At 41.1% G+C, this 26333-nt stretch overlaps 1 protein-coding gene and 1 long non-coding RNA gene across 2 annotated transcripts in view; both read left to right on the forward strand.

Moving 5' to 3' along the window:
• LOC311582284 overlaps positions 1-208 on the forward strand; it is a 34928-nt gene extending 34720 nt beyond the window's left edge. Inside the window, exon 4 of the long non-coding RNA XR_014774069.1 lies at positions 4-208. This is a non-coding gene — a long non-coding RNA (uncharacterized lncRNA). The remainder of the gene's footprint in view (positions 1-3) is intronic.
• Positions 209-1146: 938 nt separating this feature from the next.
• The window catches only part of PRSS12 (serine protease 12), a 54215-nt gene continuing 29028 nt past the window's right edge, over positions 1147-26333 (forward strand). The window contains exons 1-3 of the mRNA XM_084757601.1: positions 1147-1942; positions 15283-15433; positions 25105-25283. Coding sequence (XP_084613727.1) covers positions 1465-1942; positions 15283-15433; positions 25105-25283 — 808 coding nt within the window. The 5' untranslated portion in view covers positions 1147-1464. The remainder of the gene's footprint in view (positions 1943-15282; positions 15434-25104; positions 25284-26333) is intronic.

The raw sequence follows: 26333 nt of genomic DNA on the forward strand, positions 1-26333 counted from the left end.
CAGGCTAGCTGGTCCGGGAGCTTCCACGGATTTCCCTGTCTCCACTACTCATCGGCCTGCAGATTATAAATGGGCACTACTACCCGGTCCCTTTTCATGTGGGGATCCAAACCGCACATCCTCAGGCTGTGGGAGTGTTGCAGCACTCATTGAGCCATCTTCCCACCATTGTTAATTAAAAACCTCGAATAAAGAGTTGACGAATGCACTCATTCTTGCCTTCCTAATATTTATTTTGCACGGTAGAATGGCTCCTAAAACATTAGATCAAGCTGGATTATTTAAAGCCAGATGCAGGGATCCCAGTATCCTATTAGAACCCAGGTTTTAACAACAGGCATTTAACTTTTGTTCAAGTTTTTTTTCAGATTGCATCAAGTTATTGAACACAGCTCCTTCGTGGCAGAAGCATCACTCCAGAAAGCAAGTTTGTAATTTTCATTCCCTGCTTCCCGTTTCTTCCTCAATTTAGTGGCGTGGTCAAGAGCAATCCACAATCCAAAACAGTCATCCCCAGATAATCCTTAAAGTCCTAAGCCAATAGGCTTGGGGGGTAGCACAGGGGCATGCTGGAAGGAGCGTACTGATCCATCAGAGAAACTATAAAATCGCCCACAGGTAGAGTCTACTTTGACCGACGCTAGCTTCAAGAAGTTCAGCTCTTGCCCGGGACAGCAAATGAAGAGGCTTAATTCAAGTCCTGGCCCTGCAAGCAGGAGACAGGTGCCACAGGAACAGGAAGATGGAGATCAGGATGAATCCCTATTTAAAAAAAAATACCCAACAACTGGTGTCCAGGGCAAGTGGTGGAAAGTGGGAGGCAGGAAGGAGAAAGGCTCAACAAGCTCCTTTTGCTGGGTCTGCTCAGGCATTTAATTTCCGTTAATGTTCATTGGGATAGGGTGTGAAGCTTGGAATCTCAAACCCAGGGAGTCCTGCTGTAGTCCTTAAAGGACTCAGCTTGGCAAAGTGATTTTAACACTTCTTGTGGGCTTTCATAACTTCTATCCTGTGAGCTGCCAAGGCAAAGAGATGCATCTAATTCCATCCACATTTCTCCAGAGATTGCAAAACACGACAGGACGACTGAGAGCGGGAGGGACGGGTGCCAGGCAGGAGCCGCCAGACAGGGCTGTGTGGTGTGTGCCTGTTGGCACCGACAGCCTAGACCGTCCCCCGCATTGGCACCGAGAGCCCGCGCCTGGGGCTGACAGCTGAGGGCGGGGTGGAGGTCGGGATCCCGGCGACCGAACTCCTAGTGCTCATCGCCTCTGGCGCTCCAGCCTTTGCTCCCCCGGCACCGACCCTTCGGGTCGCTGTGCACTGTGCCGTCTTCCAGCAGCCCTCGAGCCCGGGACAGCAAGGCGGCGGCGCAAGCGTGGGAGGGGGCTCTAGGACTCTGCCGGCCCCGCCCCCTCCGCGGGGACCCGGAGCCCAGCATGGACCACACTTGGAGTCGCAGCCATGGCGCTCGCCCTCTGCGTGCTGGCTGTGATTTTAGGGGCACTGCCCGCAGTGGCTAGCTTTGATCCCGCCTCGCGCTCGCCGCTGCACCGCACGCATCAGTCTCCACTGCGCCCCCAGCACGCGCACCACCTTCCCACCTCCCTGCGGCCACCCAGGACCCCGCGCTTCCCGCTCCCGACCCGGGACCTCACTGCCCAGCGCCCGCAGATCCTCATCGTCCGGCACACGCCCCCGACGCTTCCACGGCGTTGCGGGGCAGGAGAGCCATGGGGCAACGCCACGGACCTCGGCGTCCCTTGTCTGCATTGGGACAAGGTGCCGCCCTTTCTGGAGCGGTCGCCTCCGGCCAGCTGGGCTGAGCTGAGAGGGAAGCCGCATAACTTCTGCCGGGTCCCAGAGGGCGCGGGCAGACCTTGGTGCTTCTATCGGAATGCTCAAGGCAAAGTGGACTGGGGCTACTGCGATTGTAGTCAAGGTGAGTGGCGTCGCAGCCGAGGTAGTCACCTGGTGGGGTGGGGGTCTGGCATGGTGGCAGCCTGGCTCAGGGGACAGTACCTGTGTACCTGGTGACAAGAGAAAGGGGTTGCAGGTTTGCATAGTGGTGTGGTGGTGGGCTGGATAGTCGCATAACTAGTGAAGAGCGTCCATTCGTACAGTAAGTGTTAATTAGGAAACTGTGCATCCTGTGACAATCGTCATGGGGACAGTAGCTGTCAACTCTAGTCCCTAGAGAAGGACTGTCCAGCCGCTGTGTGTGTGTGTGTGTGTGTGTGTGTGTGTGTGTGTGTGTACACATGGTGGTGGGTGTTGTCTCTGTATCAGCTAGCCTTGATGAGGCATTGTATATAAAAGAAATAAAGAAAAAACTTACATTTGCTGACCACTAGTTTAGGGAAAGGAACTATTAAATGTAAGACGAGTCCCAGCAAACTTTGTTACCTCTATAGACCCAGATTTGGAAAACTGTGGTGAAATGTTTACCTCCATGCTATTGTTGACTTAAAAGCATGACAAATTTCTCCAGCCAAAATACAAAGACAGTTATGTTGTGGGGCGCCGTGTGGTGAATAACACCAGGGAGTGAAGAACAAAGGAAAAGAGAGGGCAGAACAGGGACTGCCTTAGTAACTAAGGAGGAATTAAGAGTCAACTTCAACAAAAATAAGTTACTAGGGTGCCTTAAGTTTGTGGTAACAGAAGTATCACATTAGTAGCGTGGATGCAAATAATAATCTACCATTACATAGCACTTGACTCTGAATTGTTGGGGGTTTGTATTTAACAAGAAGGCTTTCTGACTATCTGAGTATTCCTAATAGAACAACCCTGTGATTGCTTCCAGTGACAATGTATGGCAGGCGTCTTACAAATTTCCTGAAGTGTATACGCTTCCAGCCTTTGGAGATAACCTTTTACAATGTCATTCCTTTCTCGCAGAAATTCTATTTATCTCTGCCTTCAATTGAGTTAGTGCTTCAAGTTAGAGGGAAGTGATACCGAAGGTTAAGATGAATTATTCTTCATCGTGGAGAATGAAGTCATCGCTGTGCTCATGTGTCACGGACAGAATGCCAATGTGGCTGTAAAAAACTGAGATGATGTCAAGCAAAGAGCTGGGCTGTTACCTCATTTACTCCAAGAGGATTTTAATACAGTTCTTGTGGCTAGCAATCACTGGCAGCTTTGTATTATACTCTTAGTTTCACAAAGAGATTTGATATAGAATTATTAGGGAATTAATTTGTAAGAAACAACAGACTGTTTTCTCTTCAAAACATAGTAAAAAGGAACTCAAAGTTAAGACACCATTATGGTGATCCATTTCTTTTTTTGCAACACATAAGTAAACTTCAGTTTTATATTCTTCTGAAGAGAATAGCTTGTCTTTGAATGCCCCATCACTCCCTGTTGAAGAGAAATTAATTTTTTCAGTGCCTTTAGGTTCATAGCTAGTGTTTAGCAGCCAAAATCTCAAATGTGTTATATTCAAGTAAATAAAAGAGTGACAATATAAGAAAATAAGAAGCCACACAAGATGAGTAACAAACAGAGGAGAGAGATTGGCTTTGTAATACCTGAACCTCCATAGCTGAAGCCTTGAGCTGTCACTCACTCCTGCAGGTCTGGCTAACTACACTCCATGTTTCTGAGGTAGCTCACATCCCCTGAATCCTATAGTTTTCTTATTACCACATGCTTCAGTTGGGGGTTAGGGCAAGAATATAGTAATGAAAGATTGTTGAATTGATCTTTAGAAAATATTGGTGCTGTTCTGACACGGCAATGCTGGGTAGGACTCTTACCTGTTAGAGCTTTGGGTGTTGTTTGTTTGTTTGTTTGTTTTTGTTTTTTAAGGATTTCTTTGTTTATTTGTGTGCATTTGTCTCTAAGTGTGCATGCATACGTGTGTGTGTGTGTGTGTGTGTGTGTGTGTGTGTGTGTATGACCCTGCGTACCCTTCATTTAAAGCCCAGAGAGGGTAAGTGGGTGCCCTCACTCTTGTATCTTCCGCCCTCCTCAGAGCTGCTGCAACAGACACGGGCAGGATGCCCCTACTTGTTTTGTGGGTGCTGGGATCCAAACTGCAGTCGCCATGATTACATAGTCAGCACTCTTAGCTGCTGAGGCATTTCTCCAGACCCAGAAAAATCAGTTTTTGAGCAAATTAATTAAAAGGAATTTTTAAGCTCTGAGCATGTATTCAGAATGACCTTGTCTAGTTATCACATCAAGGACTTTCTGAACAGTCACGTTGTGCAGGACGCTGGACTAAGAATTCTATGTTTGTTTTATTTATTTTCTCATAGTCATCCTTATACAGGAGCGCCTACACATTTCTGTTGGAAATCCTACAGGCGTATTGCCAGGAAAGCAGAAGAAAATATGACAGGGTATGCACAGAGATGTGTACATTTTCACTTCACAGCTCATTTTCCTCCTTTCTTTATTTGTATGCAATGTAGAAATATCTGTGCGGTGTTGCAACACTCACTTATTAGCTTGCGGGCTTGTCGAAGTGCAGAAGAAGGAAGAGGAATTGTGCTTAGTACAGGCACAATGCACATTATTTCCAGTCTCTTATGTTTTAAAGGTATTGGGTTTTTTTCCTTTATAGAGAACTAGAGGAAAAAGAAAAGAATAATATGTAGAAATGTGATCCCTCCTTTACAACTTAAACTGGAGTCAGAGTAGAGTTTCAAGCCCCAAACAGAGAAGTGAGGAAGTAGGGCTCTCCTGCATGATGATGCTGAAAGAACAGGGTGGACATCTCAGGCGAGCAGGGTGTGGACAGTCAGTTAGCTCCTGTATCAGGGCAGAAAATGTAAGTCTTTGGGTCTGGCTCCAAGAAACATATGTATTAGTTATAAAACATCTTTCTGGGGACTGGGATACCTGAGTCAGTCCAGGGAGTCGGTTCTCACAGGGAACATTAAATGTTACCTAGAGAGGGACCGCCATGACGAGAGAGCAGGTATTTGCCATCAGGTCTGAGTTTGATCTTTTGGGACTCACATGATGGAAGGAGAAAACTGACTCCTTCAAGTGGTCGTTTGACCTCCAAGTGTGCGCCATGGCACACGCCCCTGTCTTGGTCACTGCTCTATTGCTACGAAGGAACACCGTGACCAAAGCAATTCTTATAAAAGAGAGCATTGTGGCCTCGTTTACAGTTTCAGAGGTTAGTTCACATCATCATGGTGGGGAGCATGGAGGTGTGGAGGCAGACGTGGTGCTGGGGAAGTAGAGTTCTACATCATGATCTGTAGGAATCTGTCTGTCTGTCGGTCTGTTGGTCTGTCTGTCTGTCTGTCTGTCTGTCTATCACCTTCAGCTATAGGGGTCTACTTTCTCCACATCCTAAACTTCTTTATCTATCTATCTATCTATCTATCTATCTATCTATCTATCTATCTATCTATCTGTATTTCTGGGCTTTTGAAACCTCAAAGCTCACCCCCAGTGACATATTTCTGACAACAAGGCCACACCTCTTAATTCTTCCAATCCTTTCAAGTAATGCCACTCCCCGGTGACTAAGCATTCAAATATATGAGCCTATAGGAGGACATTCTTATTCAAATCACCACAGCCCCACCTCCAAATAAATAAATGTGGGAGAAAAAAATCTAAAAATTCACCTAGAGACTTGTCAAAATGCCTGGGTTCTAGCCTCAGGGTCCTAATTCCCACACCCAGGTCAGGAATTGCAAGGTACCCTTCTAAGGGCCAGGTGAGCAGATGCTGTTAAGGTGACTCTTTCAAAGTCCAAGAAAATCTATGGGAAAGCATCAGGATGCTAGAACGTGCAGTGAAAGGCAGTGATGGCGGCCATCCTGTGACTTTACCTTTCTAGGCCAGGCGTAGCCTCATAGGAGGCCTGAGGTATGCCAGCATCAGTTTCCTGTGTGGTCTCATGGAACAGCATCATTGGCATTTATTTAGCTGATGTGTAGCAATAATCAGAATAGTTTACCAGAATATTCATCTTAACTGAGTGGGAACAAGAGGCGTCTCTGATACTTCCCTAGGCAGCTGACTCCTTCCCTCCAACGATCCTTTGCAAGGAGATCCTGACTCAGACTAGTAATCATTTTCACAGTCTCAAGGTATCACAGCAGAAGGGACAACTTGCTTGCTTCTGTCCTGAGAGAACCGCCCCTTTTTACCAGCAGTGAATTAGCCTTGGGTGGCAGATGGCTGATGAGTAACATGGGTAGAGTAAATGATAAAGGTTCAGCAGGGAACCCCTTAGTCAACTTGGCAACAAAAGCCCTGAGTTAATCAGTGTGAGAGGAGGAAAGGCTTACCTAGGCTTCTGTTTTCAGAAGTTTCAGCCCATGCTCCATTAGGCTCCATTGTTCTGTGGGCTCTTCTGAGGCAGAGCATCCTGTGGGGTGGTGATGGAGCACAGCTGCTCATGGCTTCCCAGCTAGGAAACAGAAAAAGAATAAAGGGCTGGGGTCCCAATTCCTCTTCAAGTGTATACAACACAATTATTTCGCTTCCTCTGACCAAACCCCACCTAAAGCCTCCATTATCTCCCACATAGGCTGATGGCCAAACCTTAGCACCTGGCTTTTGGGGAACATTTACAAATCCCAAGGCATAATAGAGTGAATCCCAGATCCAGCCTTTTCTTATGTTAATATTTCCTAAAGTATCTACCACCCCAAATCTCTTGGTTAAAATAGGTATGCTGGGCAAGAGAGCTACATGCTGTTTGCAGTCAATGTCCACTAAAGAGATACAGCAGGGTCAGGTGTACTGAGTATTCAGGAGTCTGGAGCAGAAGGGTTACCTGTAAATTCAAGGACAGCATGGGCAGCATAGTGAGTTCCAGGCTAGCTAGGGCGACAGAATGCGATGCTGTCACAAAAACAGTAGTAGACCTTCCCTCTCCTGCTGTATGCCTTTAAATCCTGCATCTCTGTTCTGTAATAGCAGGTGTTTAAGAATGTTTATGAGCAATATCAGATTTGATACATTTCCTAACAGGAGGGTAGCTATGTAGCTCAATCTGGCTGCTATTGTAGAGTTGAGATTTTATTTAATTTTTAAAAAAATTTGTATTAATTTATTCTTGTTACATCTCCATGGTTATCCCATCCCTTGTATCCTCCCATTCTTCCCTCCCTCCCATTTTCCCCTTATTCTCCTCCCCTATGACTGTTCCTGAACTTTTAACTTCCCTGACAGAATAGTATCTTAAGACAAGAACCCTAAATAGTTTCTCCTGCACCCAAAGTGCAATTATGATTCATCTCCATAACTCAAGGAAGCCTGGAAGAAATAAAGGACAGGAACCAAATAGATCAGTGAGCTTGGTTTGGTAAATCCCTCTCTTTCCCAATTAAAACAAATGAAAAGCTAAGCCAATAGGGTTCATTGGTTAACAAGATGCACACTCATTTTAAGAGAAAGAAGAATCAACAAAAACAAAGACCTACCCTGAGAGCTTCTGGAACTACTAGGGAAAATAATATTTATAATAGGCAATAATCATAATACATTTTTGGAGCAGAGTTTGGCTAAGAGCAAAAAATGTCATGTTACCGCACCAATCTTCTTTCATCTTTTATTGAACTTCACAGGCACATAAAACAATTAATTTTAGCCCTGTTGTTCTAGAGGAATAAGATGAATGACTGCCAACAATACTAAGCTGTGGTCCACATCCTCAAAAAGAATATTTTTAAAACATAGCAATTTCAGCATACCAACTATTCAAAAGAATAAGACCCCATTACACTTTGGAGGTGTTAATATGTGTATGACATTGTATCAAATATACAGCTATACCCTATACCAAACTTAACACTAGAAAACATATTAAATATTAGTTTTTGTGTACACTACAAAGGATGAAAATGACATTATCTGAAGACAATTGAATTGGGAGGACGTTCATTGACTCTTCCAGGTACAGTAAAGGATGCTAATTTAACTTTGATATTTTCTTTTTCAATGTATGCTGGTCCTATCTCTTACCATTCTCACCTGTAACTTACATCTCTTTTAACATTGTGGAACAGGAGATTGACATCCCAGGCAAAAATGAAGTCAAGTCATCTTTTAATGTCAGGACATTTCCCTGAACTAACATCCAGCGGAACTCTATTTGCCTCCATTAGTTCTCATCTATAATTCATAGTAATTGTTCATTTATTATTCATGTAGCTACCTTTAGTACCAGTAAAAATATAAGTTGGTCTAGTTCACAGTGAGAAAACACGTGAGTTCGGAGTGAAAAACCAATTCTACTCATCGATGTTATGCTTACTGAACATTCATAAATCTCATAAATTATTCCTTGGTTTAAGACATTTCCTGTGACGTCTTATGAAAGAGGGTAGTTTAACTGTGGTCAAGCTATGATTAAGTTATACTGACAACATTAATATGACCCTAGGAGAACATTGCACAAATTTTGTGTCATCACGCCGCTTACCCACAAGCAAATGATGTCACAGCACTAACTGAGGAAAGGAAAACTAAACGATAAGCTTCCAGCCAGTCTCTGGGGAATAGAGTCTAGGAAAGGTAGTGCTAGGGTGGCTGCCATACTTTGCTAGCAAATCCCTAAGCATTTCAAGTTGACAGGCTTGAAACGGAATGGCTAGGATCAAGATGTTGCTGGGCCTTTTTTTTTTGGTTTTCGAGACAGAGTCTCTGTGTTATTCTTGGCTGTCCTGGACTCACTTTGTAGACCAGGCTGGCCTCAGACTCACAGCAATCCACCTGCCTTTGCCTCTGAGTGCTGGGATTAAAGGCGTGCGCCACCACTGCCCGGCAAGGGGGGGGGGGGAATTTTAACAATAGCCATTCTCTATTTTTCTTGAATTGAAAGAGAGTGATAAAATGATTATAAATATCGCTTCTTCCGTGGCGTATGTTGAGGAATTTTTTTTTTTAGATTTAACATTTTTTTTACTTTAAAGTTTAAAAACTATTATTTTAAAAAACCAAACCCTTGCAAATGGAATAACAACTCGATGAACTTCGAAACAGTTAGAATAGACAGTCTGAAACAGTGGCACTTCACATTGGATTTTACTATAAAATATGTTTTTATGCACTTATCCACCATGCAAAAATCCATGACAGAGTAAGAACTAGATGAACAATTAGCTTTATTTTTTATTACATAGCTTGTGCTCATTACCCGAACTCAGTTCTTGTTAATCCCCTTACATTTAGACTTCTCTGCTCTCTCATCTACATGTTATGCTAAACTGAATGTGTTTTTGTTTTCCTATGGACACACATTGTTGGTTAGATTCTGCATATGAGGAAGAACATATGGAATTCCTCTTTCAGCAATGCTGTCCATGAGGCCAATTTCTGTAACATGAACCCAGGATTCTTCAGTGTTCTTTTTTTTCTTTATAAAGATGAACATATATCTACATGGAAGGAAAAAATATAATCTAGAATGACAGTAAGTTAAGTATTTTTTTGCCAACAATTAAGAAAGTAGAATGCTAAGCATTGTTGTGTATTGAGACTTTGCGGGGGAGTAACTACTCATCTGATGGTCTTTGGTGCTCTTCCTGACAAGCTGTCACAGGCAGACTTCACAGTTGATACATCTACATCTGGCTTAGTGTATACATTTATAGATGCTGACACAGTTGCCCTCAGACCTCTGCTTGAAATAGAAAAGTCTATGTGATCAGAGTAGAGAAGTTTCAAAATGCAAGTATTTAGAAGATAATACTTTCTGCAAAATTTTTCTCGTGCGATTTGAAGGCAGTGTAGACTTAGGTCTATTGGAATATGAGCCAGAGAAATTAGCTACCAAAGTGAGAAACATTTCACAAGTAGCAAGGTGGAGGGCTCTGTGAGAGAAGGGGACACATGTTGGTATGTACAGCAGGCATACTTAGTCTGCCTGGCTTTCAGCTTTACTCCTGGTCTGCTTTTTATCCTTTCTTATATTGAGCTAAGCTTATTTCCCTTTCCCACCTGTAATCATGTACCTATAAATTTGTTCCAATGCATGTGTACATATGCACACATCATAGCCATAGCCCTACTGTAAATCCATATCGCCCTTAGTCACTTCTGTTGGGGAATCTTGACAAAGCCATTGTTTTCTCTTCTCTGTGGACAGAAGCTCTGAGGCTGTCTATCCATCTACCTGGCTAGTTCACTCCCTTGGAACATTCGGTAAATTTATCATGATATTTATACTCAAATGATGGTCATAGGCAGGCTATAGTGCATGTGGGAATGTCCAGTGTCTTAGAGGGGGGTTCTTGTAGGGTCTTGCCTTAGGTTTGGAGGCAAGGGGACAGTGCTGGGATGTAGATCAGGGTACGATTTATCACAGCACAGCAACTTCTCAGTCGTGTCGGATATAGCTTCTCCCACTCACAAGTTAAGGAAATTATATATAGTATGTAAGATCTCTACCATTTAAGCATCCTAGGATAATAAGCATAGGAAGAATGCACTGCTGCCTGTCTGACAGAGAGCTCATTTGTGGGTGACACACAAATTGGCTTCTCAGAATTGAATGTATGTGAATTTTTCTTCAAAGAAAATTGGATGAGCTGTGTAACCTTACATATTGTCATATCACAGATAGAGCCAAGTGCGTCCAGGCTCTCACTGTGTGTTTACACGCCTGAGAAGGTATGGTTCAGTAGAACCTTGGCTTGGAAACCATTTCTGTTGTCTTTGGATGTTACTGGGATTTTCTGCTTCTCTCTCATCTTTAAATGCCCCTGTTCTTTAGGTGATGAACACACCATTTCTTGTAGACAGCACTGTTAGGCACTATTCTTAAAATTATTTCTTTTGTTTTTTCAGAGTATAATATAATTAGATCATTTCTCCCTTCCCTTCCCTCCTTCCAAACACTCTCACATACTTCTTTTTCAAATTAGTGGCCTCTTTCTTCATTAATTGTTGTTACATTTTTATATATGTCTATACATATGTATTCCTAAATACTTAAATATGACTTGATTGGTCTGCGTGTTAGTGATGTATAGTTTTTCAGAACTGGCCATTTGGCACTGGAAAACCAATTAGTGTGCTTTTCCCTGAGATAGACTGCTTTTGCCAGGTAGGCATGAAATCTCACTGTTATTTGTTTACATGTTTAAGTATAGTTGTATTTGGTTTCTGTAACTAGAACATTCTTCTAGCTCTGTTGACATGAGTTATTTGGTGGTGGTGGTAACTAACACAGATAATGTATTAATTCAAATATAATTTCAAATAATGTTTGAGATGAATAAGTGGATTATTTGATTGAAAAAAAGTTGCCGGAAACTTAAAAAAAGAAGAAAAACAAAACTGCTGTTGTTTGTGGCACGAATAACATTATATCTACCTGCCGAAGATTTTGTTGTTTAAAATAATCTCAAACTGTTCCACCCTCCCTGACATGTTTCCTTAATTAATTATTTATTTAGTGTGCATATTTGGTGTGTATGCCTACACCTCACATGTGTGTGGAGGTCAGAGGACAATTTGCATTACTGTGGCAGCTTAGCAGCAGGTACATCTCACTGACCCCACATGTGTTTCTTTTTAAAATGCCCTGGGTGCCAAGTGTTTCAGTAAGCTAGCTAGGGACTTCTCTTGTTCTGTCTAAATTTGAAAGCTGAGGCCTTCTGATGACTTTCAAATGGCCTGTCATATGTGTGGCCTTGCATATGTGGCCTTCTGACTGGCCAGGTTTTGACAGTATAGACTTTGCCTCCCTTGTTGCTGCTTTTTTGTTTGTGATTTCATTATGAGATGTGGTACATCACTCTTAAGTTCTTACATTCTTTGATGATGATTATGTGAAAAAGACTAGCAGTAAGTGGGTAAGTAGTCCAAATGAAATGAATAGTGTAAACATAGTACTTTTTGAAAATTATCATAAAACCATACATAATAATACTGCAATCTATGAATTATCTCATAATTTTTAATAGGCTTATTTATTCTTCTTAATTTTTTAACTTTAAAAATAAAGGTCATCTTATATCTCTCTTCCTCCTCTCTCTTCCCGTCTCTCTTGCTCTCTCTGTGGTATATGTGTGTGTGTGTGTGTGTGTGTGTGTGTGTATGTGTGTGTAGTACATTTGCCTGTGTCTACACATCTGGAAGACATCGGTCAACTTTGGTATCTATATTACTCTCCACATTTTGTTTTTTTTCGAGTTTTTGTTTTTGTATCAGAGTTTTGCCTTCATGTATGTATATATGTGCACCACATAGAGTATCTTGTGATTGCGGAGGCCAGAAGAGGGTGTTGGATCTCCTGGAATTGGAGTTAAGGGTGTTTGTGAGCAATCATACAAGAGATGAGAACTGAAATGGGGTCTGCTGCAAGAGTAGCAAGAACTCTTAACCGATGAGCCATCTCCCAGCCCCCAGTCTTTTTATATGTATTATTCCCCGAGAATGTCAGACATCGTACCTTGATCATATCCACTCCCTTAATCTCCCCCTGCAACTTCTCCTAGACTCCTCCTCTTCTCTCCCCAACATGTCTTCCTCCAATCTTTTTTCTTTTTCTTTCTTTCTTTCTTTTTTTTTTCTTCTGTGTTAGCCGTGGCTGTCCTGGACTTGCTTTGTAGATCAGGCTGGCCTCGAACTTACAGCGATCCGCCTGCCTCTGCCTCCCGAGTGTGCGCCACCACGCCCGGCTCTTCCTCCAATCTTTATGTCCTCGTGTGTGTGTGTGTGTGTGTGTGTGTGTATGAAGTCCCTTAGCACTGTCCAAGTGCAAATGGATGTGGCACCAGCCTCTGACGCATGGACAATCTGCCAATGACCATACTCACTTTAGGCTGAAAAAAGAATATAAACTATCACCCAGCCAACACAAACAACCAGAGAAGCCAGTATGAGTATCATCCTTTAGTGCCACTATACCTTTTAAAACACAAGGTCTTCTGAATAAAAACAGAACAACCTAGCTTTCTGGCTTGGAAGACAATACACACATCTCCCAACTGTTTATTGTGTGATTGGTGGATGCAGTAGCATGAAGACAGTTTGGATAATTTAAAATTACAAACCATCTGTCTGTACCTTGTAATATATATAAATGAGCTAAAAGTAAAACCCATCTTTATGCTATTGTTTTATGAATGCATTTTAAGGTCTTGCTGGCACTGATTTAAAAATTCTAACATAGAATGTTGGAGTTGGAAGAAAGCTTCAAGTGTCTAAGCTGCATCTCTTTCATGCTGGTTGGCAGAGCTTGGAGACACTTGCAGCTCAGAGTGACATTTAGCTAACGCCAGACCTCTGTCCTAAGCTTCACCTGACCAGGTGGCAGACTGCTTGCACAAAAACATCTGGGCTCCAGCTGGGCGTCATGGCGCATGCCTTTAATCTCAGCACTCAGGGAGGCAGAGGCAGGTGGATCGCTGTGAGTTTGAGGCCAGCAGATCTACAAAAGGAATCCAGGCCAGCCAAGGCTACACAGAGAAAACCCTGTGCTGAAAACAAACAAACAAAACAACAACAAACAAACACCATCTGGACTTTTATTTTATATCTGCAAATTGCCCATTCTCTTGCTCGGCCATGTCTGGGGTAGCAAACCTCCCATAAGCAGATATTCAGGAGGGCTGGGGGATGGGATGGCTGAGGACTGGGAGATGAGCTGGCTGCTGAGCACACTTGTTGCTATTGCTGAGGATTGGGCTTACAGTTCTAGCACTCACGTAGTGGTGAACAAACCATTCACACAGCTCCTAGTCCAGGGGATCGGATTCCTCCTTCTGATCTCCAGGTCACTAAGCATACACACGGTGCATATTTATACATGCAGGCAAAACACTGCACAAAATAAAATTTAAAACAACATTTTAAAGGTTTCTGATTTGATATTTTGATTTCCTTAATCTATATATTTTTTTCAATTGTGTGGTGTGTGTATGTGTGTTCTAGAGCTTCTCTTTTTCCCCTTAGAAATCCATCTTCATTGGTTTCTTCCACTTATAAAAACCCCAAATGCTTTGATAAATTTTATTCGTACATTTGATAAAACTAACATTTGCCTTGGGATTTTCAGAGGAAGTGGAATAACAAAACAAACTTCATTATCTTGACTGGGCTATAGTCCCATGTATTGGAATGAAGTTTGTTGTCAAGGAGATTTGAAAACATAGTGTTTTTGTGAAATAGACATCTGGTGGGTGGGGCAGCTGCTATCATGTGTAGATTTTCCCAAACATAAAAAAGTCTTGTTCTAGTTTTACTTTGGTTTAAATATTGTTCTAGATGAAAAATGTGTCTTAGTTAAATCATTTCTTTACACATATATACAATAAGCTACCTATAGCAAGAAGAACCATGACACAATCAGGAATTATATAAAGGTTACGTTCTTAGTGTTTCGGCTATTTGTATTCAACAGCATTGAAGAAAACATCTTTCCTATCTTGGTGTGTCTAAAATTGTGAATGTAAGTCAATCTCCATCACATCTTGTCATTGTCAACTTAAAACATCTTTCTAGACCTAAAAACATCTTAACCCCTAAACAATTAAGCTTCATCGTAAAACTAAACTACCTGGTCTTCAGCTCCCTCGGAGACTTGGGAAAGAATAAAACTGATTACCTGAGTTTGCTGGGAGTGCAGGTTAGTAGCTTTCCATATGAGAAGATGACAGAGACAGTTTGCTACCTGAACAGTCACCCAAAACTCTCTATAATGTTGGAGCATCATCTTCAGCCTTTTGGCTCATTATATCTGACAGACATGTTTGTGAGTCAGGAACTATTGAGGACTTGCTTACCCTGTCTTGGCAGAGTTTGGCCATCAACTTTGCCTGCATCCAAGCTTGCCCATTTTTAGGCAGAAACGAGGACATTTTTCCCAGTGGCTGGTTTGCCGCATTTTAAGCTGTCTCCATAAGGAGGTTTTTGATCAAATCATGGTTATGTCAATTACTAGTTTATTTTTATCACAAGAATATATATCCTAAGTTTAACAAATAGATATGATTCTATAGATATATAATGTAGGATAGTTAGATAAGGTCTTCAAAAGCCTCAGAGACCTACAGAATATGACATTTAAAGATGCTTTTATTATTTAAAGATTCTTTGACAAGACAGGTTAAGTCCTGGCAATACCCAGCCTACCTCAAAGAAGATGGTGAGCTTCAATTTGGAGTATTTTAACTGGTCAAGATTTCCATAGTACTTATTAGATAGGTATTTGTATGTGCATATAACTGGTGTGGCTTAATCGATATTATTTCTGAGAATGGAAGAAAATTAACTATATGTACTATGATAGAAAAGTACAAAATTGTAGCTTGAAGTTGCCCTTAATTTTGTATCACACAGGCCCAGTGTTGCCTGTCATTCGCCTTGCTGGTGGGAATAGCGGGCATGAAGGTCGAGTGGAGCTGTACCACGCTGGCCAGTGGGGGACCATCTGTGATGACCAATGGGATGATGCAGATGCAGAAGTCATCTGCAGGCAGCTGGGCCTCAGGTTTGTTTTGTTCTGCTTTTTTCCCCCCCTTAATTTTTGATACTGTTACTTCCATACATCAAAGAGGATGCCATATGTTTAAACTGCACACTTTGTTAGACCAATAGAAAGGGCCATTTTTGGTCTCTGTTCAAGTCTGTGAGCTCTCTGAAGAGTACATACTTGTGTTCTGTAAGTCTAACCTGCTTGTGTCTGAACTAAGGATTTTACTGCTTTCATTAGTAGCTTCTTAGGTGATGGCTGTCATGGTCTACACAGTGATTTTTTTTTTCCTGCCATTGGATGGCACACTAATTGTTAGCTTTAAGTTTAACTTTTCTGAACATTATTTAAACTTTAGAAGATGACTTCCTTTTGTTGTTGTGGTTAGTTACATTCGTAGAACAATCTATGCTTGTTCATGCACAAAGGAAGTAATCCCCATATAGGGAATGGAATGAAGTGTGAATTGGGGACATCAGGATGAAAGCCAACATGCATGATCCTTTCAGGCTTGTGATGATTCTGGACTATTATGCGTTTTAAAGCACTGCTTAACAAGGCTAAAAATTTACCTAGGACTATATGAGAGCTTTTGAAGGTTAATATTTTACATTAAATTTATTCTATTTAGCACTTTGAAAGGAAACCCTTGTGTTGCTTTTTCTCTTGACCCCAATCTCCCAAAATAACAACTCATGAGACTCATTAAATATACAAACAACTAGGCCATATAGCTAGGTTCTTCTCTGACTAGCTCAAAACTTAAAATAACCCATTATACTAATTTACATGCTGCCATGTGGCTGGTTACTTGAGCTCAGGTACAATGCCTCCGTTCTCTTCACATCTTGCCAGTTGAATCTCCCATGCCTGGCTCTCACCCAGAATCCTTTCTGCCAACCAGATGTCCCACTATAGGCCATTAACTTTTTTTTGACAGGTGATGCTCCTATACAGACACAGGGGGTTCTCTCAACACCCCTCAGAAGAGAGTTTCTCAGGTCATATGCCATTTTGTGGTTAGCCAGATTTTGATATTGAGGTAGGATTTGTAATCTTGTGTCAATTACTCTAAATTGTTTTAGGATTGTTTTATGACTATCTCCTTTTTCAAAACTCCATATTTACATCGAAGTATGTTTGGGTATTTTAAAATTTTCATCTCTGAAAGTTTTAGTATGCATCTCTTAAGAATAAGAATGTTAGGTCCCCCTCAGTCATAGTCATAGGGGAGGGGAGTAGGGGGAAAGTGGGAGAGAGGGAAGAATGGGAGGATACAAGGGATGGGATAACTATTGAGATGTAATATGAATGAATTAATAAAAAAAACTAAAAAAAGAATAGGAATGTTGTACAACATAACCAAAGTATCATTATCATAATTAGATTAATACTTCATGATATTCAAGTTCTTATCATCACTCACAGAGTGTCTGGGATTAAAGGTGTGCGCCACCACGCCCAGGTGGTGCCCCTGACGTCTTTTAGAGCCTACGACAGTCTCTTTGTTTTCAAAGCTCAAGCTTCTTGAACACTAGAGAATGTCTCATCCTCTGGATTAGTGTCTTTCAGTTGCTTCTTTCATTTTTACAGGTCCTGAAGCTGGACGTTAGTCACAATGGCTCAATTAGCTCAAAGCTAGTCCTCTGCTTAGACATCATCCCAGCAACATGGGTTGCTGTTCACCAGGAGTCACAGTCACAGGACGCCTTTGGTTTTCGTTTTGTTTTATTTGTTTGTTTGTTTGTTTGTTTTATCCCATAATGGCAAGATTAAAATTGAGCACCTAGGTGACATTTTCATTTTCTTCATATAACTGGATCTAACTGCTGATTTGTAGTTCACGTGTGAGAAACGAACAAGCATGAGAAATCCCAAGACAGTAGCTTTGGCCTTAATCGCTAGCAGTACTGTTGGCTACTGTAATTGCTTTCTTTAGGTGGGTCAGATACAGGGCTAGTCCGTTTCTATTAATAAAACTGTAACAAATTGTGAAGTTTCCAGATAATTTTTTTTTATTGTTTGCCTAAGTCTCAATTTCAAGGCCAGTGTTATTGTATTTCCAGCCATTGCTGTTGGAGAGATAATAGCACAGTAATGTGACTGTCTGCTGGCCTCTCAAAGCCTGTGGCCCTATCTTTGAGTTGTTACAAAATAGTTTTTACTCACAGTTTGTTCTCCCATAACATGTTTTTTAATTTACAGTTTTTAGCTATGTAGTCACCATACAAGATATATTAGCTGTCCAGATCCATATTAACTAGGGAGTGTTACTTTTTAAAGATGTTGATCATTGAAAGTAAGTTGAGCATTTGGTGGTGAGATTACCAGACACATTTTCTCTTCCCAGACCTTCTTCTGTTTACTTAGAGGTGTCTCTGGATTCTGTATTTTCAAACCCCTCTAATGTGTATATTTCTGTGTTTGCTGAGCTGTCAATTACTTGTGCTCAGGATGTGCTAAGTGGTTTTCATCTTGGTTATGAAGAAATCTATGCCCTTAACCCAAAACTGTATTTTAAAGACTATGCCAGTAGCATGTTGAGGTTGCAATCCTCCTGCCTCAGTCTCCCAAATATCTGGGAGCAGTTTTGGAGGCTTCACTCTGTAGTTGGATGCCCCCTTTTGCTTTGGGGCCTGTGATGAGACAGAATATCATGTGAAAACAAGCTCCTTACCTCAGGGCTGGGAAGTGAGGAGAAATAGGAAGGAAGAGCCCAGTGTCCTACAGTCTTTCCCTAAGGAACTGAGACTTCTCACTAGGACCCACTGCTTATTGGTTAACCATTAAAGGCTGGTGATGCTGTGGCAAGTCAGCAAAGTCCTCCAAGAAGCCCCAGGCAACAAGCAACCGAGCTTCATAGAGCTCTTCACGGTGTGGGCACTCCGATGCCATGCGCCAAGCTGTGTCTTCCACATGCCTTTCTTTCACCTGACTTCCGGTTCCCTCATAGTTTATGTTCAAGTGATACTTTGCAAATCCACTTCCTCTGTGTTTGCCCATTGAAAGGCTAAGTACCTTCAGGTGAAATTGTTTTTAATGGTCCGTGGTTGGTAGTAGACAGCATAGTTGTCTCATGCTTTATTTATGTTTTATTTTTTAGGCAAATTTCCTCTCACTTTTGCTTGCTTAGCTGCATGGTGCGATGCTTGAGTGCTTGTTACACTTTCCTTGTGAGAGTCTGTCACTTTGGTCCTCATATTTTAACAGCGTCTCTGTATTTTGGTAGCTGGAAAGCTGTGTAAATGCAAAAGGAATTAGCGTACTTAAGTCACTTAAATTTGATTAACTCAGTGTGTGGGGATGAGGAGGAGGAAAAGGGGAGACAGGCAGATGTTACCAGATTTGATAACCTAGGGATGCATATGCACGCAATGAAATTCAGGTGGAGCCATTTTCGACTTCCTTTCTGTGAACTTAAATTAAAAGCATTTCCTCGTGGCTTTAGGAACCTTTTAAAAGCACAGCTTAGCATGACATCACATTTCATTGTGCTGAAGTTCCATAGTTTACATAGAAATTTAATTATTTTAAATGTTTCTTTCCATTAGTTTTTCCCCCCCTTAGAGGGAGCTATAAGATTCTCCTATGGAATCATATTAAATAGAATCAAAATTATTTTAGTTTAAAAAATCTTTTTTTCTTTACTTTTTATTTCCTCGTGATGGAAAAGTTAGGTCCCCTACTAGAACCATATTCTTGGTTCTATCCTATGAGTGGGAGACCATCTTGAGACCCTGGACTCCATCAGCGGAGAGCTTTTTTTTCACTCACCCTATACTCTGTTAAATGGCAGAACAAAAACACAGAGCTGAAATAAACAGAGAAGTAAGGAAAGAAGGAAAATGGTACTGGTTGTGTTTTTATCTGTGCTGTGTTAGAAATACCATCTGTCATCGATTGAAAACATCCTAGGCCGTCTAACCAAGTAGAAGTTCAGAGCCTGCTGATCGCTGCCATTTAGACATAGTGGGATGCTGGGAAAGCTATTCAACCGTGAACCTCAGGTTCCTTATCCATAAAGTTGGCCTTATAACATGAAGTTATAGTGATCATTAAAAATTAGTTCTTATAGCCATAGGGCACAAATGTTACAAATTGCTATGTGCAGTTAAAAAGCCAGTCCTTTGTAGGCTAAATAGGATATGCTTATCTGGCATACCTACCTTGTCTACTTCAACTAAAGGCCAAGCTTGGGTCTTGAGTGATTCAGATGGTGGTGTTTATTTGGCCTTTTCTGTAATGGGTTCGCACACACTTTGAGTAGTGAAGAGGACGTGTGAGGTGAGGGTCAGACACAGAATGTACCTAGTGAATGTTCATTGGGAATTGCCGTCACCTAAGTCAAATGCTTCACTCGAAACAAGGCACTGCATTACACAGGAACAGCATCTCCGGTAAGCTTTCTCTGTAGTCAGGGCATGAAATCAGTGAACATTTGGAGCTCCAGCACGAAATTGGCAGGCTGGTGTGAAAATTCCTTCCGTAAGGGAAGGACAGAGCACACACGGCTTACTGAATTCATGTAGAACCTTTTGAAGTCCTAGCTCATGAGGTGGATACCTCTTTTCCCAGTACTGTCTGATCTCTTTAGGAGAGGTCATACCTTTCTTTGTTTTTTTTTTTTTTCTATGAAACCCAACAGCAGGTCACTAGGAAATCCTGGCTGTAGGAATATGTATATGCATGTGTGTATGTATATATGCATAAACATACACATATGTTATCTTAAATTTTAATAAACTCAAACATTAACTAGAAAATTAAGTTAACGTTGCATGATATTTTTCTGGTTAGTTCCTCCCCCTCCTCAAGTTTATTATTGTTTTCTCTGATCTGTCTATTTTAATTCCATCTTTTAGAGATGTTTAACATGATATTGTTTCATTGGAAAATATGCAAATATGTAAGATAGAAAAAAATAACCTGTACTGGTGTTTTAGAAAGACTTTGCCATAAGTAAGTTCTCCTGAGTTATGGTGCATAACTCCACTCCCCTGTACTGCAACCTTCCTTAAGAATGTAAGGCAGGCCAAAGGCAAGCAACCCATCTCCTGCTTTTATCTGAGAACCTGTGCCTCCAACCACTGTGTTTGGAATGCACCATAGCTCAGTTATTCTGCTCCAGGGAATGGGAGCACTTCTAGTCAACAGATGACACCAGGCTTTGAGTTATTTTTCCTTGGGGAAAGAAAGTCTTGGTCAAAATATTGCATGCAAATGATATGAACTCTTTAAATCTGTAGGAAAATGTGACAGATAAGAATGCATTATTTTGCTTTAATTTGACCACTCACACGCTTAAACAGGTAATTCTTTTCTACTTTAAGCCATCCTATTACCCTATTATTTTTGAAATTGGTTGTGTTCTTGTTCAATAAAATTCAATAATATTCTTATGCTTAGTAATTACTAGGTGTTACTTTGCTTGCTCTTATGTATTGGAAACATTTCTTCTATTCAGTTTGCCTGTGACTGAGAATGTGGTAGTTTTAAATTTGTATATATTCAAACTTAACATTTTTAGGCTTTATTTTTTGCCTTTTAGGCTTCCTGTCTTGCTCATAAAATTATCTATGTCCAACATTATAAGGACAACACTCCTATTATTTTAGCTTAGTAACATTTTACTATTCCCTGCCTTCCCCCTCCTCCTCCTGCCCCCTCTCTCTGACACACACATACACACACACACACACACACACACACACACACACACACACACACTTTTTTCACCACTCAACCATCTCCTTTTTTTTTTTTTTTCATTTTCCATCTTTAAACCATCTGGATTTAATTTTGTTTCTGTTAGGAGTTTGGTACCAAATTTTACATTATCCTCTGATGTTTTAGTTTCCTTCTAGGCTTACTGTAGTTAGTGAATTGTACTGACTGGAAACTTTCCTTAACATCTTTTCCTGGTGCAAAACTCTAAGGAGGTGGTTAGTTTGCCCTTCCCTAAGCCTGGCATCCCCATGACCCTCACAGTCCCCAGTCACTGCTCATTCTCTTGTACCCCCAGAATCACATTCTATACTTGCTTCCATTAATTTCTCTTGTAAAGGGCCATGCTTTAGTTATTTTATTGTTGTTGTTGCTGTGATAAATTATCACCATGAAAAGCAACTAGAGGAGAAAGAAGGTTATATTTTGCTTTTACTTTAGAGTCATTGAATCCATTATGGTGTGGAAGTCAAGGGAACAGTGAGGGAAAGCGTGGTGGTGCAAGCTCTGGCCAGGAGCTGGCCAAATGCATGTGCATCACACACAGGAAGCAGAGAGAAAGAACAAGAAGTGAGGTCAAGCCATAAACCCTTAAAGCCCCCAAGGGTAATGTACTTCCTTCAGTGAGGTTCCTCCTCTTAAAGGTTCCATATCTATAAAAGTATCTTTTATTTGTCTGGTGTAATTTGGAGACTCACTGCTGAATAAGCTTTCGTTTTCTAGCTCTTTTTGAACCCTGGGTGGCTGGTTCAAATCAGCTGTTCTGGCTCAAACTCCTCTCCAAGCTGATTGACTCAAACTGGCTTCTCTCAGCTTCTGACTGAATTGTGCTGCTTGGCCTCAAACTAACTCTCACAATCTGTTCTAATCTTCTGGCTCATTCTCATTCTCTGGATCATTCTATCTTCACCTGTGTCTAGTTTGTTCTTTCTGCAGCCTGTCTCTGCCAGTAAAAACTGCCTGTGAACTGCACAATTTGAACTGCCACCAACTCAACTCCATTGCACTGTCTCTCAGCTGACTCCCAACTGATTGACTGAACTCAGCTGAAATGATTCTCCTTGCACTCCGTTAAATCGCATCTCTTTTCTGTCCTTGTGAGAGTTGGGCATATCTTATCTCTGACACATTCTGTCAAATCTTTCTCCAGTTTGTCACTTTGTGCCTTTCAAACATGGATGCTTCCTTCTACAAACTAACTTTACCTTTATTGTTTGGCCTTAAAGTGTACTAAAGGCATTTCTGCATTCCAGACATATTACACATACCTAGATGTCTTTGAATGGGATCAGAGTAGCCACGTTGCTGGATTAAAATTCCTCTACACATACCTCTCACACAGTACCAATTGAAGATTAAATGTTCAAGTATATGAATTATTGGGGCACATCTCTCATTTAAACCACCACATATCAGATAGGAAATACCTTACACTTTGTAGACACACACACACACACATACACACACACACACACACACATACACACACACACACACACTCACACACACGCATGCGGTAGCACCAATGCTGCCTTAGGTACAAACACGGTTTGGCTTCAACACAATTTTGCTTTTGTATAAAAAGTTGGATTTCAGTTAATGTTACACATCACTAATTATATTATCACCTCAATCTCTCCCTTTCCCCTGACCATTCAAAACTTGTAAAAATCCCTCTTAGTGCAATGGCAGCACAGAAATAGGTGCCATTCAGGATTTGGTCCATGGGTCATCATTTGCTATCATCTGATCTAGAGCCACTAGCTGTGGCTTCTTCTATGCTGTCCTTTGTCCTTCTAAAAAAAAGGGAATCACAAATGTCAGACATAGAATTCAAAGCAAATTCATTCATAAGTTAACAGTTTTTTGATGATACCATTTGTTAGGGCACAGAGGAAGCTGCATGAACCCTTCAGACACAGATATCAGTCAGATATGGATGGTTATGGGACACACTGATCATGGTCAGGGACACAGAGTGGACTTGGAAGTGAAACTGTGTGTTTCTCAGAGTTAGCTTATAAAGGCAAAAACCACAGTTAGCACACATGGGGGTGGAGGGAAGACGTATGGACAGTGGAATAGGGTAGTCACCTCTGACTCAAGTTATTTTTGTTAATTAGATCTAGCTGACCTTTAATCTGATTGGTTCCAAGTGGGGTTTATGGTAAGGGCCAGCTGCAATTGTGGTTTGGGAATTTCTAGGAGTAGCAAGGCCATAGAGTATGCTGAATGTAAACATAGTTTTTGGTCAATCTGACCTTGCACATAGAGCTTTTCCCTATACCAGCAGCAAGCTGAGATGATGTGGCTGGTAGGTCTGAAATAAACATGGCTATAGTTATGTCAAAAAGACCAGGCGTCAACACGATTCACCTTAGGATATCATTGTTATTTTTTCCCTTTGCATCTGTTCAATAGATTCTGGTCCTTATTATTTGTTTGGGCAAATTGTTAAGAGCAGAGAGTGATTCAAGTGCCAAGATTCTGAATTTTAAAAATATTTTAGCTCAACAAAGAGAAATGTACCTTTTCCCTCTTGACTCCCTTCATACCATCTCCTACATACATTGTTCAATGTATAGCTCAGTCAGGCCATTATTGTGCAGCTGTGCCCTATGCATTTGTCTTGATGTTATTTAAGGAGAGTCTTAATTTTTTAATTCTGTTTTTTATTAGTACTCTTGAGTCCACTACAGACTCTATAATACCTGATGAAATGAATCAAATCAGATATTTAGCCATGAAGTTGCCTGCATAATACTTTAGTATCATTGGGGTATTACAACCCATCACCCACTTAGTGAACATTTTTCTTTCAATGTGTTTCTGTTATGATCCTCAAGATAGTCATAAAATAATTAATAAAGGAATAGGCATAATATTAATGAAGAAGTGAAGATATAAATGTTAAAGTCCAAGGATAAAGGCCATAGGGGACTGAAATGCAATCTCCAGAGTCAGTCATTTCAGCAGGTGTTAGCCATCTTCACTGAATCTAGGCTACATTTTGAGTTGTAGGAGAAGTTTGTTATAAGTAAACTTGTGTGATGCTGTTTTTTCAGAAATAGATTTGACCGGATAACAGGGACTGAAAATGGCAACAGCTTAAACAAACTCAAACACGCAGTTAATTGGCGCTCAGAGAAGAGACCAGAGGAGCCACCAAGCCTAGCTTAGCAGGGTCCACCCTCATCAGGACCCTGGCTTGTTCTTGCTTCCACATCTGGAAGATGCTGGGCATCTTGCTGGGCATCATGCTCCTGTCGCCAATCCAGCACTCCAGAGACTGAGACAGAGTGACTACTGTGAGCTTAAGGCTAGCCTGGACTACATTGATGGTTTCAGAGTAGTCTGGCCTATGGTTTGAGACCCTGTCCCCAAAAAAGTGCATGCATTGAGGGGGTACAATGGTCCAGTGTAGCTTCTGCTCCAGCCACTACCTTTGCTGTATGTGCAGAATGGAGATGGAATGAGGACACTGCCTTCAAAGGAGCCACAGCAGTTTCTGTCTAAAAGGAGCCACAATTAAAATGTAATAATGGCAAAGTGTCATTTTGGGATGATGAAAAACTTTTGCATACATACACTACTGATAGCTATACAGCAGTGCAAACAACTTAATGTACTTAAACATTGTTAAAATTGTGTTTATGTTATGTTATAAATAGGCCTCTAGTAGGAGGCTTGGAAATGCAGTATTTCTTTTGGGCAGTCAGTCCTGTGCTTTGTAAAACTCTGAGGTTACGTTGTTAATGCAAAGGGGAGGCTAAAGGTTGAGAAATACCAAGCATTCTTAAACGTGTGCTGTGGTGGGCCAAGGAGTGAAGAGACTCATAAATAACCTCTGGAGTGTACTGGGGAGTGAGATTAATCACTCTGCGTTTGCCAGAGAGGAGGAAGTAAGATGGAAAAACACCTTTCACTGTGGAATCCAGAGTTCATCTGTTCTTATGTTTGCTCAGTGGCATTGCCAAGGCATGGCATCAGGCACACTTTGGGGAAGGATCTGGCCCAGTACTGTTGGATGAAGTGCGCTGCACCGGAAATGAGCTGTCAATTGAGCAGTGTCCAAAGAGCTCCTGGGGAGAGCACAACTGTGGCCATAAAGAAGATGCTGGAGTGTCTTGTGTCCCTCTAACAGGTAAGGCTGTCACTCCCTTAGTGTGCTACCTCCTGCCCTCCTGACTAGTGTTGCTTCAACTTCCTTTCACAGTTCAGCTGTTATCAAACAAGCAGACAGATAATGTTCTTAAGCAAAGCTTACAATAAAATCAAACACAATTTTTATTTAAAAATATAATTTCTTCACTCTTATTTCTGAAAGCTTCTATTTAACGTCTGACGAAGCTAGATCAGAAGCTATAATTTTGTTGCAATATGCAGTACCCAACACTCAGAGTCAGTGTGCAGTGGTTCATACCAGACACTAGCTGTCAGCATATTACATCTTTAATCCACTCAGCTGGTAAGGCAGTCTTTCCCAGAGTGTGTTTGTAGCTGCTGTAAAAGTGTATGGATGTAATTGCTGAGTAAAGAAAACCAGTAAAGAGACCAATATAGCTTTGTAATCAAATTGTAGACTAATGTACATTGCAGCATGTCTGTCCATAGAGGTCATAGATCATAGGAGATGCTTTACATTATTATTATTGTTGTTGTTGTTGTTGTTGTTGTTGTTATTATTATTATTATTATTATTATTATTATTATTATTATTATTATTATTACGAGATAGGGTTTCTCTGTGTAGCCTTGGCTGTCCTAGACTCTCTTTGTGGACCAGGCTGGCCTAGAACTCATAGAGATCCACCTGCCTCTCCCTTCTCAAGTGCTGGGATTACAGATACGCATCTTGCCTGGCTTTTATATTGTTTTTATTTATGTGTATTTGTGTGTGTGAAAAGTGAAAGAGTTATATATATATATATATATATATATATATATATATATATATATATATATATATTCTGATTTTGTACACTTTTACTTATGCTCTTGGTTTTTTAAACAATACAATGTATACATAATAGAACTTTGTAATTTACATCAAAGGTAAGCAAAGACTTTCATTTCCTTGAGCCACCATTGCACTCTTTTTCAGATTAGGCACTCTCAGTAGTGCTGTGAGGGGCATATGAGATGGTACAATGCTTTGCAGACAATAAAATTTAAGTCACCAGATAGTTTTGTG

This window comes from Acomys minous, assembly GCF_964271855.1.
Source record: "Acomys minous genome assembly, chromosome: 14".
NCBI classification, from domain to species: Eukaryota; Metazoa; Chordata; class Mammalia; order Rodentia; family Muridae; genus Acomys; species Acomys minous.